This window comes from Ahaetulla prasina, chromosome 5 (genome assembly GCF_028640845.1).
Source record: "Ahaetulla prasina isolate Xishuangbanna chromosome 5, ASM2864084v1, whole genome shotgun sequence".
Taxonomy (NCBI): domain Eukaryota; kingdom Metazoa; phylum Chordata; class Lepidosauria; order Squamata; family Colubridae; genus Ahaetulla; species Ahaetulla prasina.
Genome location: NC_080543.1, coordinates 54,841,154 through 54,856,095, shown reverse-complemented (window position 1 = coordinate 54,856,095; position 14,942 = coordinate 54,841,154). Strand labels below are relative to the sequence as shown.

Sequence of the window (14,942 nt, the reverse complement as noted above, 5' to 3'; positions counted from 1 at the left end):
TAAGTATAGTTCTGCTTTGAGTTTGCCATCAGATTTCGATATTTGAGAAAAGACCAACCAGAACTTTTTTAGTCTTCTCTTTTTTCCCCCCTCTTAGTTCATTCACATATTCTTCATATATTCATACCTAAACCATCCCAATAAGTTTTTTCCACATTGTCACTCATTTTTATATTTATATACTTTATATTAGGGGTCTCCAACCTTGGCAACTTTAAGCCTTGGCGGATTTCAACTCCCAGAATTCTGGGAGTTGAAGTCCGCCAAGGCTTAAAGTGGCCAAAGTTGGAGACCCCTGCTTTATATTCATTCATCATCCATTCATTTTTGACCATAGATGACACATGCATGCTTCAAAACTCACCCATTACCACCACATTCCACATTATTTTTTTGTTTCTTGTGACATAGCTAAGTCTCACTTCTAGGAATAAAGGAGACAGAAGCACACAATTATATGTCTTGATTTTTACTTTTTTCTTTTGACACACATTCACCCATATCATCAAACTACACGTTACTTGCTATTTTCCTAAAAGAATTTGCACATAGTGTATTAAAATGTCTCTATCCATGTCTCCATCATTAGTAAACATTTATTTACTTGTTCCAGTTTATATATAACTTGTGTGTGTGTTCAAATATACACACACATTCACATTTCCTGCCAGCATACCTCTAACATCATCACAAACATTCTTTGTACATTGATCCATAAATACATTAAATAATCCTTGTTTTTCTCTCTCTCTGTTTAATTATTTTCTAAAATTGCAATTTACTTTCATTCATGTTGAATTTCCATCATATACTATTCTTAAGCCATTTAGCAACAATCCTTCAACTCCATTTTCATGAAAAATGCCATTGTTTTCTCCTACTTATCATATACTTTCTCTAAATCAAATGCAATTATCTACCGTCTGTTGAAGAGCAAAAAGTACAGTTTGTGCTTCTTTCAGTCAGAATTCTGCAAAACAACCGATTAATTTTTCAAGCTGCTTCAGGGGAAAATAAATTCAAAATCTGATTCCAATCTTCCTTCTGGCCTCCCAGCTTCAACCTGGGAATTAGATTACTGGATTGCTAGGCATTCCAGACTCAGGAGGATTTACTGTCAGGTCTATTTGTAATAAATAAAATTGTGAACAAGATGATAGACGCAGTAAGACTGTGAGTTGTAGTCCCACTAGGCATGATAGCTGACTAGGTGGCATTGGGCCAGTCATTCTTTCTCAGTGCAATTTACCTTGCAGGATTGCTGTTGTTGGGAAAATAGGACAAAACAGGACTATTGGTATGTTCATCATTTTGTGTCTTTTTTCTAAACTTTGTAAAAAAAGGGATGGATGCTACTGGGAGTGAAAAGTGAGCAAGGTCAATCTCACATTGAGACTGATCATCAGATGGCAATTAGTACATCAAACAAGAAATTGTTTTCCTGGTATACCTAAACAATCATCTTCATCTGAGGGAAAATTACACTAATTGAGCATTCTCTGTAGCAGCTCCCCTTTGGAGTAGTTTTTCCTCTGAAGTTCATATGACTCCCATAGCTTTCCAGAAGCAGGGAAAAAAACTTCTATATTTAGCCCCTACTTTATAGAATTCTAGTTTTCATCTTATTCATTATTTTAATAACCTTTATTCTGATTTTGCAGTCTGTTTTATTACGCAAATTCTATAAACTGCCCAAACTCTGCTTCTTCGTTAGCAGACATATAAATAAAATAAATAAATCTTTCTATGGTTTATATATTCAACCTTGTGACATTCTGATTCATGTGAGAAAACAATAACAGCATTCTTCTAGACATCAAGCACAGATACAGACTTGAGATACGTGCTGAATAATCTCTCCTTAAGCAAAAATATTTTAACATTTCTCCAGTTACATATTTTAACATGTCTCCAGTTACACTGTCAACACATGTATCCTTAAATTATTTGAACCTACTCACAATATTTATGACTATTTTCATCATTTTGTTTTGACATTAACATTTACAGAATTCATTTCAATTAGCACCATGCTAATCTCTAATATACTTCTTCCACCATTCTGAAATCATTTCATTATTTTTTTCTTAATTATATCCACTATGCTGGAGGACCCTTGTGTAGCCCTTTCTATCTACTTCCTAATTTTTTTAAAAAAATTCTACTATAATTTTTTTTTTTCGGTTTCACTGTCTTTTATCCTAGTAATTTGTTAACAACTATATTTTCTGCTATATGTACATTGTATAATCTGATGATTTCTAATTCTGGTGTTATTTATACTGAATTTTTTGTGATCAGTCAAGGGAGCCATTATGTCATTTTCCTGGTGAAAACATTAAATAATGATATTCTTAAAGATCTACTAGTGTCTATTGCTACTTGTTCAACAAAATGTACCATATTTTTCAGAGAATAAGATGCATCTTTCCCCCCTCAAAAGAGGGTGAAAATTTGAGTGTGTCTTATACACCAAATGTAGCCCCGCCCAGCCTCTGAAAGGGAGGTTTCAGAGGCTGAAAAAAAAGCCTCTGAATGGGAGGTTTCAGAAGCGGGAAAAAAAGCAAGGCGCAGATCTCACAACCAACGAACCTGTTGCTAAAGTTCACCTCTGGGAACAGCTGTTGGGGGTATTCCGGGAGGCCATCCACCCACTAATCAGCTTTTTTCTTATTTTCCTCCCCAAAAACTAAGGTGAGTGCTCCAGTGCATCTTATAGTCTGAAAAATACGGTAGATTCAGATGTGTCTTATTTGACGGACTTACATATGATTTTCTGGAAGCTTAGAAATGAATCTATCACTGGTTATCTCAGTAAAGATCTCATAGGCATGAAGTATAAACATATAAACTATAAACCTGATCAAATGGATGCTCAGTGTGTTTATGGAAGAGATATGTCCATTGTCTAATTTTAGCATTTGTAGTTTTGCCTCCCAAAAGTGATTTCATTAACCTGCTGTGGCTGGGGCAATAGGTTGATCCTTGAGGGATCTGCTCTCATGGTTAATCATGAACGAGATAATTACTGTCATTTTTCACTGTAAGTTTCTGAAAACATTTTTGTTTTTCTGATTTCTTTCTTTATGCCTTGCTCCAGTTTCTCTTCTAACTCTTAAAACCTAGGAATAATTTTGACAGATTAATTGCCCTTTCTTATGTAGTTTCCTTTTTTGCTAGGTAACAAATGGTTATTCAACCTGTTTATATCTGAGTCAGATCTTTAAAAATTCACCCACTCACTGAAATATGACATTTATGAAATCATGGTATTAATCTTCAAAGCAAATATAAATCATGGGAAATTATTCCTTTCAGCTGAACAAAAAGACCTCCAGTCCTGTTATTTGTATTAGTAAATAACCTTAATGGAGCCTCCCCTGCCAATGTAAATAGTGCCTGGAGTGGATCTCCCTTATCTACTATAACCAAGAATAGCCAAGAATAATCACTTTTTTCCCTAATGCTGCTGGATCGTCCCTGAAGCTGGTGTTTACATTGTAAAAAAGAATAACTGACTAATAATTGCCAACTATAGTATTCTGTGGTTCCTCTGCTACAATTCCATTAAACTCAAATACCATTAAACTTAAAGATGAAATTATGCAAGGTTGATTTTATAACTATGCCATTCCCATTTTGTAATTTAAATTCACACAACTAGATTGTATCACGTTCCCTTGAAATTCTTCAGGGCCAAATCATTTATAATGTTCTGTAAATATTAGTCAAGAAGTTGGGAAATCATCTCTCTTGTTTTCATTCAGCTTCAATTTTTTCCACTCAGCTTCAATTTTCCAAGTGTCACTGATCAGTGATCATTTTATTAATTCCATCATTAGAATAGTTAACTAATCACTGCTTTCAGCAAAGAAAAAAAGGATTAGTGATTATGCCTGTTAGCATACTGTTAGTGTGTTTTATGAAAAACAGGTTTTTATTTTCCATTTTCAAAACATTCATTAAAAAGACAAAAGCAATATGTAAAACTCATGTATTCTAAGACAAAGTAGTTCTGGTAACTAATATGCAACTAACATCACTCCCTTATAATTAATCCCATCTCAGCAGTGTATTTCATGTAACTGATTGTGTTGCTAATCCATCATTTTGTAGATTGGTAGTTTCAAATATATCTGGTCCATGCCTTTAGTATCTGTTATAGCTGCTGTTTTAGTTTGCTGCTGTGATGTGAATCATAAATAAAATCTCCACAACAGATCCATAATACACATTCATTTGTATAAAGACATTTTCCTAACATTACTGGTTAGCAGTCATATATTCAATTTCTTCTATATAGATTGGGATTTGGAACTCAAACCGTGGCCTTAATATGACTAGCTGCAATAAAGACCGGTCTACCAATATAACAGATTCACTAGCAAACCGGACACTCATAGTCACCACTATTTTGGTAAGTTCTGGTATATAGGTTAGTTTTCTTTGCTTTTCTTACAGATATTTGATTTGCTTTGTAATATTAGCCTATCTAATTAAAAAAAGGCATTTTTTTTAATCAATCACAAACTTGTATTACAGATGCTCTCAGTACAATGTACTGTAGTACCAGCTTCATAAGAATTGGGGATTTATATAGTGTAAACATAAACCCTTGTAGATGTTACCCATACAATTTAACAGCACATATACTCTGAGGTAATTATCTAAATCTTGCCACAGATGAAAGTGTTCCTATTTTTCTTCCTAACTTCATCGTGTTTCCAAACAATTTAGGCAAGTTCACTTATTTGATTAAAGCAAATGCATTATAACATAGTAGTAGTATTTGAGTCTATGATGAAATGTGTTCATGTTTTATTTCAAAGCCAAGTTTGAGAAACCAATCTTGAGAAGAAAATGAAAAGAAATAAATGAGTATGTATTCTACCTCTGAACAATAATGGATATACACTATATATAAAATTTAGGTTGACAGTCTGATGCCCAGGAATATCACTGGTTGCTATGTCTCTTTAAAAAACAACATAGAATATTAAGATGGTCAATAACTCATAAATTATCCAATTCTTGAAAGATTCTCATATATAGTATCATCGCGTCAGACTTTGGCTATTTTAGAATTTAACTCATTTTATTTATTATGTTTTTAAAATGTTTTAAACATTTGTGTGAAATGACTCAATGATATCTTGGTACTAAAAACATATAATTTATTGCAATGTCATACAATGAATCCATCTAAAACAACAACCTTAGATCCTTCATGAAAGATCAGCAATTCTTAATTATTATTATTTTCTTATCACTGGAGGAACTGACAAATTAATGTAAGATTTTCCATGTTATTTACCAGGGTGATATGGTTGCACCTTAATGTGAGTGAATGACCACATGCTGCATCTTGGGCAGCAGTACATCCTAATACCACAATAACAATATTAATCTTAGAAAACACTATCTCAGTGTTTCTTATTTAATTATCTGTTCCATATACTGTACAACTAAGCAGGAAATCTCAAGGTGGTTTTGAGTATGGAGTTTTTTCTTGCTTAATAACTTGGGTTTAATTACCATACTGTGATCCTAGCAACTATATGATTTAGTACATCCTAAAATTTTCAGTTGTTTGTTTTTAGTGTGTGAATAAATATATTGAGCAAACCTTGCAACCTGGTTTCCTTTTTACTATCTTAATCAGATTTAACTATATGACCTCAGAAAATAAATTAAGCTAGAGTTACTGTTTTACATAATTGATTCAGATAAAATATTGAAATTAAGCTAAACATCTGTACATTTTAGCATATCACTAATCTTTTTCTGTATTTTAAAAATAGCTGGTTTTATGAATGTCTTATGTATTTTTATACAGGAAGATCCCTATGTCATGTACAAGAAATCTGACAAACCTCTCTATGGTAATGAGCGATTTGAAGGTTACTGCCTGGATTTATTGAAGGAGTTATCAAGTATTTTAGGCTTCATCTATGAAGTAAAACTAGTATCTGATGGAAAATATGGAGCCCAGAATGACAAAGGAGAATGGAATGGGATGGTCAAAGAACTCATAGATCATGTAAGATTGAATTGTCATCTTGGTCATTCTTTTCAGCTTGCATTGATCACTAAAAGAAACATATAAACTACTAGACCCCCATACTTCTTTTTCCTCTATAGATTAAGTACTTATTTGATACAAGAACAAAATTTGAATAGGGAGATTTTTTTCCCCGCAAAAGTTCTGTAATCTTAAAATTTTACATGCAATGCAATTCCCTTACTATGAGCCAAGCTATCATGTAATAATTAGTAAAGCAAATATTTTAAGAACTCTGAACATTCTGTACCCTTAACTAGAGATATAGGAGGAAGAAATGGCTGATGGCCACTTTTTTTCTAATTTTATTCACATAAATGGTTTATATTCCTTGCTTCTCTAGATCATAGATGATCAAAATGTTGTCCTTCATATCTTGCTGGACCACAGCTATCATCCATCAGTTTTGACTGTGATCCTTATAGCTGAGTTAACATTTGGGAAGGAGAGGCTATACTCACTCATTGAGCGTAATGTTTTGTATTAGCCCATTCCTCACAACATGTACATTATATGCTGTTCGAACACAGACGAAACAGCCAACTAATATATGGACTAGGGGGCATGATGAACTGTAGAATCAAATCTAAGTAAATTGCACTTTAAATTTATATTTCTATAAGAAAATTTCCCTTGAAAAACATCACTTTTAGAATCTCTCAGTTTCACTTTTCCTATTACCTGTAATGGATTTGGTATATTCAGTGTTTACCAAGAGCACTTCATCATAGCAGCTCAAGAGCCTAAAAGGATGAAACACTAAATCATATACAGTAATCATAAAAATACATTATTTAAAAAGCATCCTATATCTTTTTGAATAAATAAAAAGAAGGTACCATAAGTGTGTTTTCTTACAGTGTTTTTCTGAAAGTAAGATCCCTTAATACAGTGGAACTTACTGCTGAATAGACATGTATACAATAATGTTGCACATTTCTGTTTCTTTCTCAACAAACTTTAATGAGAAAAACATTTTTGTTTGAAATTTATTGACCTATACTGATGCTTGAGAGAGTAACTGATACAATAAAAAAAATGTTTATTTGTTTCTACAGTAGAAATGAGTAGATAATTCTTCAATTTGTATTCCCAGAAAGCTGACCTGGCAGTTGCTCCCCTCACTATTACCTACGTAAGAGAAAAAGTAATAGACTTTTCAAAGCCATTCATGACGCTGGGAATCAGTATTTTGTACCGGAAGCCTAATGGCACAAATCCTGGGGTTTTCTCCTTTCTAAACCCTCTTTCTGCTGATATTTGGATGTATGTGCTGCTAGCCTGCCTGGGAGTCAGCTGTGTGCTCTTTGTCATTGCACGGTGAGTTTAAAGGCCCCACTTGGGTAATAGTAAAACACATGCATTCCTCTGAGTGATACCTCTGGGCATGTAAATTATTCTTGGTTCAGAAATGATTATCTAGTTACATTTTCTGCATCACTACCCTCTAATAATGTGAATCTGCCAAGCTGGATACTATAAAAGCAAATAATGGAAGAGAAAGAATTTGGGAAGCTATTGGAGTGGCTGCAATCTACGCAGAAAGAAAGGAAAGAGACCTGCTGGATCAGTGACAGTAGCTAGTTCAGCTACCATTTCCTGCCAGGGACAAGCAGGCACACAACTAAAGGTTCAGTTAATTTCTTTGTACCCTTGTCTGGATTTCATTCTTTGTATTGCTGCTTTTTCAGGTTAATACTTTATTTGGTGGTTTTCAAATTATATTCCTAGGAACCTTTAGATTCTCTGGATCAGGGGTCCCCAATCTGTGGGCCATGGGGGAATTGCAACCAGGCCATGGAAACAGCGAGGGCGCATCCACATTGCACACATCTTCATTTGCACGAATAGCAGGAAAGTGCATGCGCACACACTACATTTATAAGAGTGGCAGGCACAAGTGCATGCCACATGTGCATGTGCTTGCCAGCTGCTGGCAGGGAATCATCCCCTCTCCATCTCCCACTGGTCCACAAAGTAGGAAACATTGCGGACCTCTGCTCTGGATGAATGACAGGGATTTCGAACCCAAAGCTTGATAGATATCCCATGGTAATAAGGCACATTGTGATCTTTCATATTTGGTCTAGCTGTTCTTGCCTCCCATAACAGAAAAGAACAAATATATCATGCCAGTTCATGTGGAAGATCCTTCTGTCTCTGTCTAGCTTTGGCACTTTTTTTTCCTTATTTATCCCTACATATCCCATGTTCTACTTAACCCAAAGGAGAAGCCATTGGATTTTTGGTGAAGCAAGTGGGACAGTTGGATGGAAAAGTATAATGTATACCATGCAAGTTCAATAATGGTAGCCAAACAATGTTTCCAAGATGATAGATAGATAGATAGATAGATAGATAGATAGATAGATAGATAGATAGATAGATAGATAGATAGATAGATAGATAGATAGATAGATAGATATCAGGCAGAATTTTTATGATAAACTGTCTGTAGAACATTTAACAAAATCTCCAGCAATGTAAAATCTCCGTCTTGAAAATGTATTGCTATGGACAGATTTTCGAAGATTAAAAATTTGAAAGCTACTGAATAAATAATTTTAATAGCACTGAAGTGATTGTTAAAAGCACAGGTACTATCAAGCTATTATTTTTTGGCACACCAAACTGCATATTTCATGTAAGGCAATGCTTTACAGAACAGTGGTAACAAAATATCTTAGACAGATATTCTGCTTAGTGCTATGTGTCAAAAGCAAGGCAGGTAGTGAATTAATGCCTTGATTTTCATGCAAATCTGATACAATGCTCTTGAAAACTACCATTTGCAGCAATAAATGCTTATGAACTATGCTCACTGTACTGTGAATCCCTGATTTGACTATTTGTAAATCAACAACTTTGGAATGACTAATAACCATCTGATCATCATTGCCAGATTTTTTTCCTATGTGTAATGAGGCAAGACTGAAAACTATTCTGTTTTCCCACTGTGAGAAAGATGGATAAAAATCAGCTACCTGGAACCTTTACTAACAAGGGCTTGATTCCACATTGAAGAAGTCTAAAATGAATAGTAATCTCAAAAGGTTGCCATGCCAATTTGCAGAACACTTTGGACATCTAAATAGCTTCTTACAAAGGGTGTCCTGGCAAAGATAGGAATTTCCCAAACAGACTTTTTTTCATGCCAGAGACATGAAAAGTATTCATTAAAAACTTCATTTGCCATTTTTTTGACATAGAGTGGGTTTGGGGATATGCAAATACTGCCCAAAAAAGTAAAATTGGTATATTTAGTGTCTTTCCTTTCGATAATGGATAAAGATTTGATCATTTTACAATTTTCACTAGATGAGTAAAGTATTCAGCGAAGCCAAATTAGAAGCATTCACACTCTTTTTATTCTTATTTCTAAATGTTATTTTTAATGATCTTCATAGTTAAAAGATTTGGGCTTATATTTCTATTATGTAGCTACAAAAGCAAACAAGGCAACTTTAGCTTATAATACTTTTGTTCAAGGATTTCTCTGTCTCCAAGTTTCTTAGTTTATTTAATATGCTTGTCATTCTTGTGGAAGCTATTTTCTAAAGGTCTTTCATTTGTAGCCCCATATATGAATTTTGGATTCTGTGTATAGAAAAATGTATTGAGAAATGGAAAATAAAAGTAGTTCTACTAATAACAAGTATATCTTTGGCTTATACAATTTCTACTGATTGCATATTCAAATGATATAAAAATCAGTAACCTTCTATTCATAGTTCCAAATTGCCTTTACATTTCATTTTACATAGGTTGTCAAGTTTATTGATTAATAGGCTCTACTATGGAGAATAAATGAGTAACTGTGAAATTAATTTTAAAAAATAGAATTAGAAATATTTTTAGAAGATAGAATTTTAAAACAGCAGAATTAGAACACACAAGATGTATTGGCAATTTGAGACATTAATTGATGATGTATCTGATGCCTTGAACTACAAGTAAAAGTTAGAATTTATTCTACATCCTACACCTAATGCAAAACTTTCATTCTGACATTTTCTTAATACCTCCAAAGGAAATGATATATGCATAACTTTGTGCACAGCTGCAACTGGTGACTTCAGAATTAAGATTTTAATCCAATTTTATTTGTTTCTTCCATAACAACTTCAATAAAATATGTTAACGTCCTCAGACTTTTTCATTAGAGTGAATAAAAGAAAGATAATTGGATTAGGCATCATATTTAAAACCTGTTCACATAATATTATTTGTTGTTTTTAAATAAATAAATAATGTATTTTATAATTTTAAAGCTAGGAATAGGAATAATTGATAGGGAAATATAACCTCTATAAAAGTCAGCACCTACAAGAATTTTGTCTGATATTTATACTAGGCTTGAAAATTGTGCCCTTTGGCAAAGAGGTAATTGTTTTTTTGGTGTAATTCGATAGTTCTCGATTCTATCCTTCCATTTTGCTGTTAGAAACCAACTACAACATGTGCACTGTAAATATTATAAATCATTTGAAAATACCCTAAAATCTAAAATTTTGTATGAATATGGCATAGGTTGGTATGGATCCATAGCCGATCTAATTGGCAAGCTGGTAAGATCCAGAGATGAGGTGACTTAAACTTTCTAAATTCTTAAATTATGGCAATGATAACTGAGGACTGAAGACCCCAAGGTTCGAAGGCTGCAATAAAATACATATATATGCATAATAAAAAAATAGATGGTCCCCACCCCTTTAAGCCCTGAAAGGAATGTCTCCCTATTAGAGGAGGTATTCAGCAGGTTTTGACCAGTTCTGGAGAACCGGTAGTGGAAATTTTGCGTATTTCGGAGAACCAGCAAATATCACTTCTGACTGGCCCCACCCCCAAATATTCTCTGCCTCCTGAGTCCCAGCTCATCAGGAGGAAATGGGGATTTTGCAGTAACCTTCCCCTGGAGTGGAGAGTGAATGGAGATTTTACAGTATCCTTCCCCTGCCATGCCCACCAAGCCACAGCCACCAGGCTATGCCCACCAAGCCATGCCACACCCACCAAGCCACGCCCACAGAACGTGGTAGTAAAAATTTTTGAATCCCACCACTGCTCCCTATTCAGCATTACACTTTGTAAGTACTGGATCTTGCTCAAGAGCAGAATAATTCATAAAATACTATACTGTAAAATGATAATTTCAATATAATTTGAACTTGGATGTTTTCACTGACTTCTTAAAAAAACCTGCTGAAATGAAGATTGGCTATGCATGGAAATTCCACAATTATTTTCCAGCCTATACAATGGTATATTATGTTTTGCTTTGTTTTATTTTGCTTTGTTTACTTTCCTTTTTTGTTTAAAGTCATTTGGTTGAGTTGGGTGGCTATAGAAATAAATAAATAAATAAATGTAACTACTCTATTACATTTCAGTACTTAAGTCTTGGCCAGTTTGGTCACATAGAATTACTGCAGCAATTTTTGTATTTCCTTTAGATTTTTGCACTAAGATGGTGTTCATAGGAACTCTACTGCAAAAAAGAAAGAAAGAAAGAAAGAAAGAAAGAAAGAAAGAAAGAAAGAAAGAAAGAAAGAAAGAAAGAAAGAAAGAAAGAAATCAGTCACATTGTTGTCAGGATACTTTGTTTTATTTTTTATTTTATTTATGTTATTTCGTTTCTCTCTGTATGAAAGGCAAACTATAGGTTTTTAAATAAATAAATGTAACTACTCTATTACATTTCAGTACTTAAGTCTTGGCCAGTTTGGTCACATAGAATTACTGCAGCAATTTTTGTATTTCCTTTAGATTTTTGCACTAAAATGGTGTTCATAGGAACTCTGCTGCAAAAAAGAAAGAAATCAGTCACATTGTTGTCAGGATGCTTTGTTTTATTTTGCTTTGTTTTATTTTGCTTTGTTTTATTTTGCTTTGTTTTATTTTGCTTTGTTTTATTTTGCTTTGTTTTATTTTTTATTTTATTTTCACAACAGATGTGTCCACTAAGGAATTGGGTAGCTACTTACCCTTCAGTGCTTTTTAAAGGGAACAATTAAAGGGAACATTAGGACAGGGACGGTAGGCACGCTGGTGCTCTTATGAATGCTCTTTCTTTTCTTCTTTGGGACTCTTTGAGCTTTAGTGATTCTGCCTAGTTTTTTCTTAATTTCCTTATTTGGCTAACAGTTCAGTGAGGATATAAGGGAGTTCGTTAAAGGAAAAGAAATTTCATTCAAACCAATATGCCACAAGAATCTATCTCTTACTCAAGATGTTTATTTATTTTCAATTTTTTCAATTTTATTTATGTTATTTCGTTTCTCTCTGTATGAAAGGCAAACTATAGGTTTTTAAATAATTTCTTCCACAAACCTCAAATATTACATGTTGACAAAATGCTACTGAGCATATCCTCTTGTGTACAGGTAGTCCTTGACTTATGACCAAAATTGAGGCCAATATTTATGTTGCTAAGTGAGACATTTATTAAGTGAATTTTGCCCCATTTTACATTCTTCGTTGCTACAGTTGTTAAGTGAATCACTGCAGTTGATTTAATAACATGGTTGTTATGTGAAGCTGGCTTCCCCATTGACTTTGCTGGTCAGAAGGTCACAAAATGTGATCACATGACCTTGGGACATTGCAACCATCATAAATGTGAGTTGGTTCCAAATGGCTGAATTTTGATCACGTGACCATGGGGATGCTGCAACAGTCATAAGTCTGAAAAACAATCATGTCATTTTTTTCAATGCCATTGTAACTTCAAATGAACATTAAATGAACTGTCGAGGACTTCCTGTATATGCATTATGACTACACCTAATTTGGTTGGTAGAGATTATTTTAGGAGATTTGCTCCTTCTGACTAGAATTTATATAGTCCTATGTTCTACAGAAGAGTTGGGTTCACTTTCAGTTTCAGGATTTTGGTATGATGAAAATTTTCTCTTATAGGCACTCTTACATATAGTGCCACTAGTTATTTTGTCCACCCATTGTCTTCTGATCTGAAAGCATGTTTACCCAATCCCAATATTGCCTGTAATGCTATTTGTTTAATAGACATGGAAACCTAAGCACATAACATTGTAAATGGTGGTGGAGAGATTAAAAATCTCAATATTGCCTTTTAAGTTGAAGCATATTCTGCCTCAATGCTGGCACAGTCCTGTTGTTATCTTAATTAGATCCTGTGTTGTTGATTAAAATATTTATTTTAATTTTGAATTTCCAAATTCAAGAGCTTGATGGAGTATTTTTAAATGGTACTTTTCATATAATGCATGTGAGATGTGTTCTTGAATAGCCACCTCGTTTTGATTTCTTTAATTAGCTATTATACTGATGATTATATTATTTAACTAACAGCATCCTAAACTACAAACTGTTTCAATCAGTACCTTCATTATTATCTATGTTCATTGCTTCGTGTCTAACACAATGCTCAGTAACAAGAATGCTTATAACAAGAATGCATATATTCAGAGCTTAAGTATATAGTTAAGTACTATTGTATTGGCATGATATTGTCAATTAAGGCCATATTTATAATAATGAAAATTTGTCCTGCAACTGTGAAATTATCCATCTGCAATCATCTATAGGTAAAGAATTTAAAATAATTTTGCTGATGTTAAAATAATTTTGCATAACAATTCTAAAAATTAAAACAAAATATTAATGCCATAGACATTTATAGTTCTTATTCCAAGAAGGCTTGGGCTCTGTCCTTAGTAATTGTTTGTTAAGAACTGGTGGAATTGGATGAGCTAATGGATCATGTGACAGAAGTAATACTGCAGCTTAAGTGTTGATCTTGACAAATACAACCTTATTTACATGATTGGTTACAGGCAAATGGATCTCAATAAACTAGGGAAGGTATGGGGAGCTTGTGATTCCTTGGATATTTCTACAAGAATTGTATCAAGAAGTCAGGTCAATTATGAGTGATAGTGGGAATTGTAGCATCTGGCATGGCACTGATTCATTGTTCCCAACAGCCAAGTGTGAAGAACACCAATAATTAAATAAGATATAAGTCCTGCATGATGAGAATCCTGATTCATACATCTCCCCCATTTCTATACTGTAGAGGTGGTATAAAATATTTTATAAAGTTAAAATTGTTCTAAAATAATGATGCTAAATTGAATAGACTGAAAAATCGTTCAGTGAGGTGTTTTTACTGTAAAATGATTTGAATCTGGTTGTATAATTTCCAGTGATAACAAAAGAAATATAAATTAAAGGAAGTTGTAGATGGGGCAAAATGTACTTCTGAATGCTATTTGCTAGTTTTTTAAAAAAAAAACATTAACAATAAGAGTTCACATAAATTTTGTGGGTTCATCAATGGAATTCAGCTGAGAGGACAACCATGTGCTGAAGAGTTTGCTATCTCTTGTTTTCCTATTGAAATTGCCCCTGGTCATTTTCAATCAAACCTTGCATGGTTCTGTTTATGTGTACCGGTTGAGGATAAGGAAAATATCTGCTACAATGAATGTGCAGTAAACAGCACATAGGCCATGTGCATTTGTGGATTTGCTTTCATGCATCCAACCCATGCATATAAAAATTCTGACAGATACTTGGCAAATACTATTATTGTATGGAAGGTTGCTCCAGAAACATACAAACACATATTATTGACGTAGAAGATAATTCATATAGAGAAAATAGGTGACATATAACTGGAGCACCTTTATCAAGATCTGATATCTGGATATATTACAATTGGTTTCACTTTTATCAGTGTCTTACAAATTACAATCCCTGGTCTATAGAGATTCTCAGTCATCTATGTCATGATTGTCCCAAAGGTGCTTTTTCAAGAGGCAACTGGACTTTCTTTGAAGACATTTTGCTTCTCATCCAAGAAGCTTCTTTAGCTCTGAAAAATCCTTGGTCTACT

At 33.7% G+C, this 14,942-nt stretch overlaps 1 protein-coding gene across 1 annotated transcript in view; it reads left to right on the top strand.

Moving 5' to 3' along the window:
- GRIK1 (glutamate ionotropic receptor kainate type subunit 1) overlaps positions 1-14,942 on the top strand; it is a 181,260-nt gene that overhangs the window by 139,443 nt on the left and 26,875 nt on the right. The window contains exons 9-11 of the mRNA XM_058184958.1: positions 4,304-4,417; positions 5,837-6,040; positions 7,158-7,381. Coding sequence (XP_058040941.1) covers positions 4,304-4,417; positions 5,837-6,040; positions 7,158-7,381 — 542 coding nt within the window. The remainder of the gene's footprint in view (positions 1-4,303; positions 4,418-5,836; positions 6,041-7,157; positions 7,382-14,942) is intronic.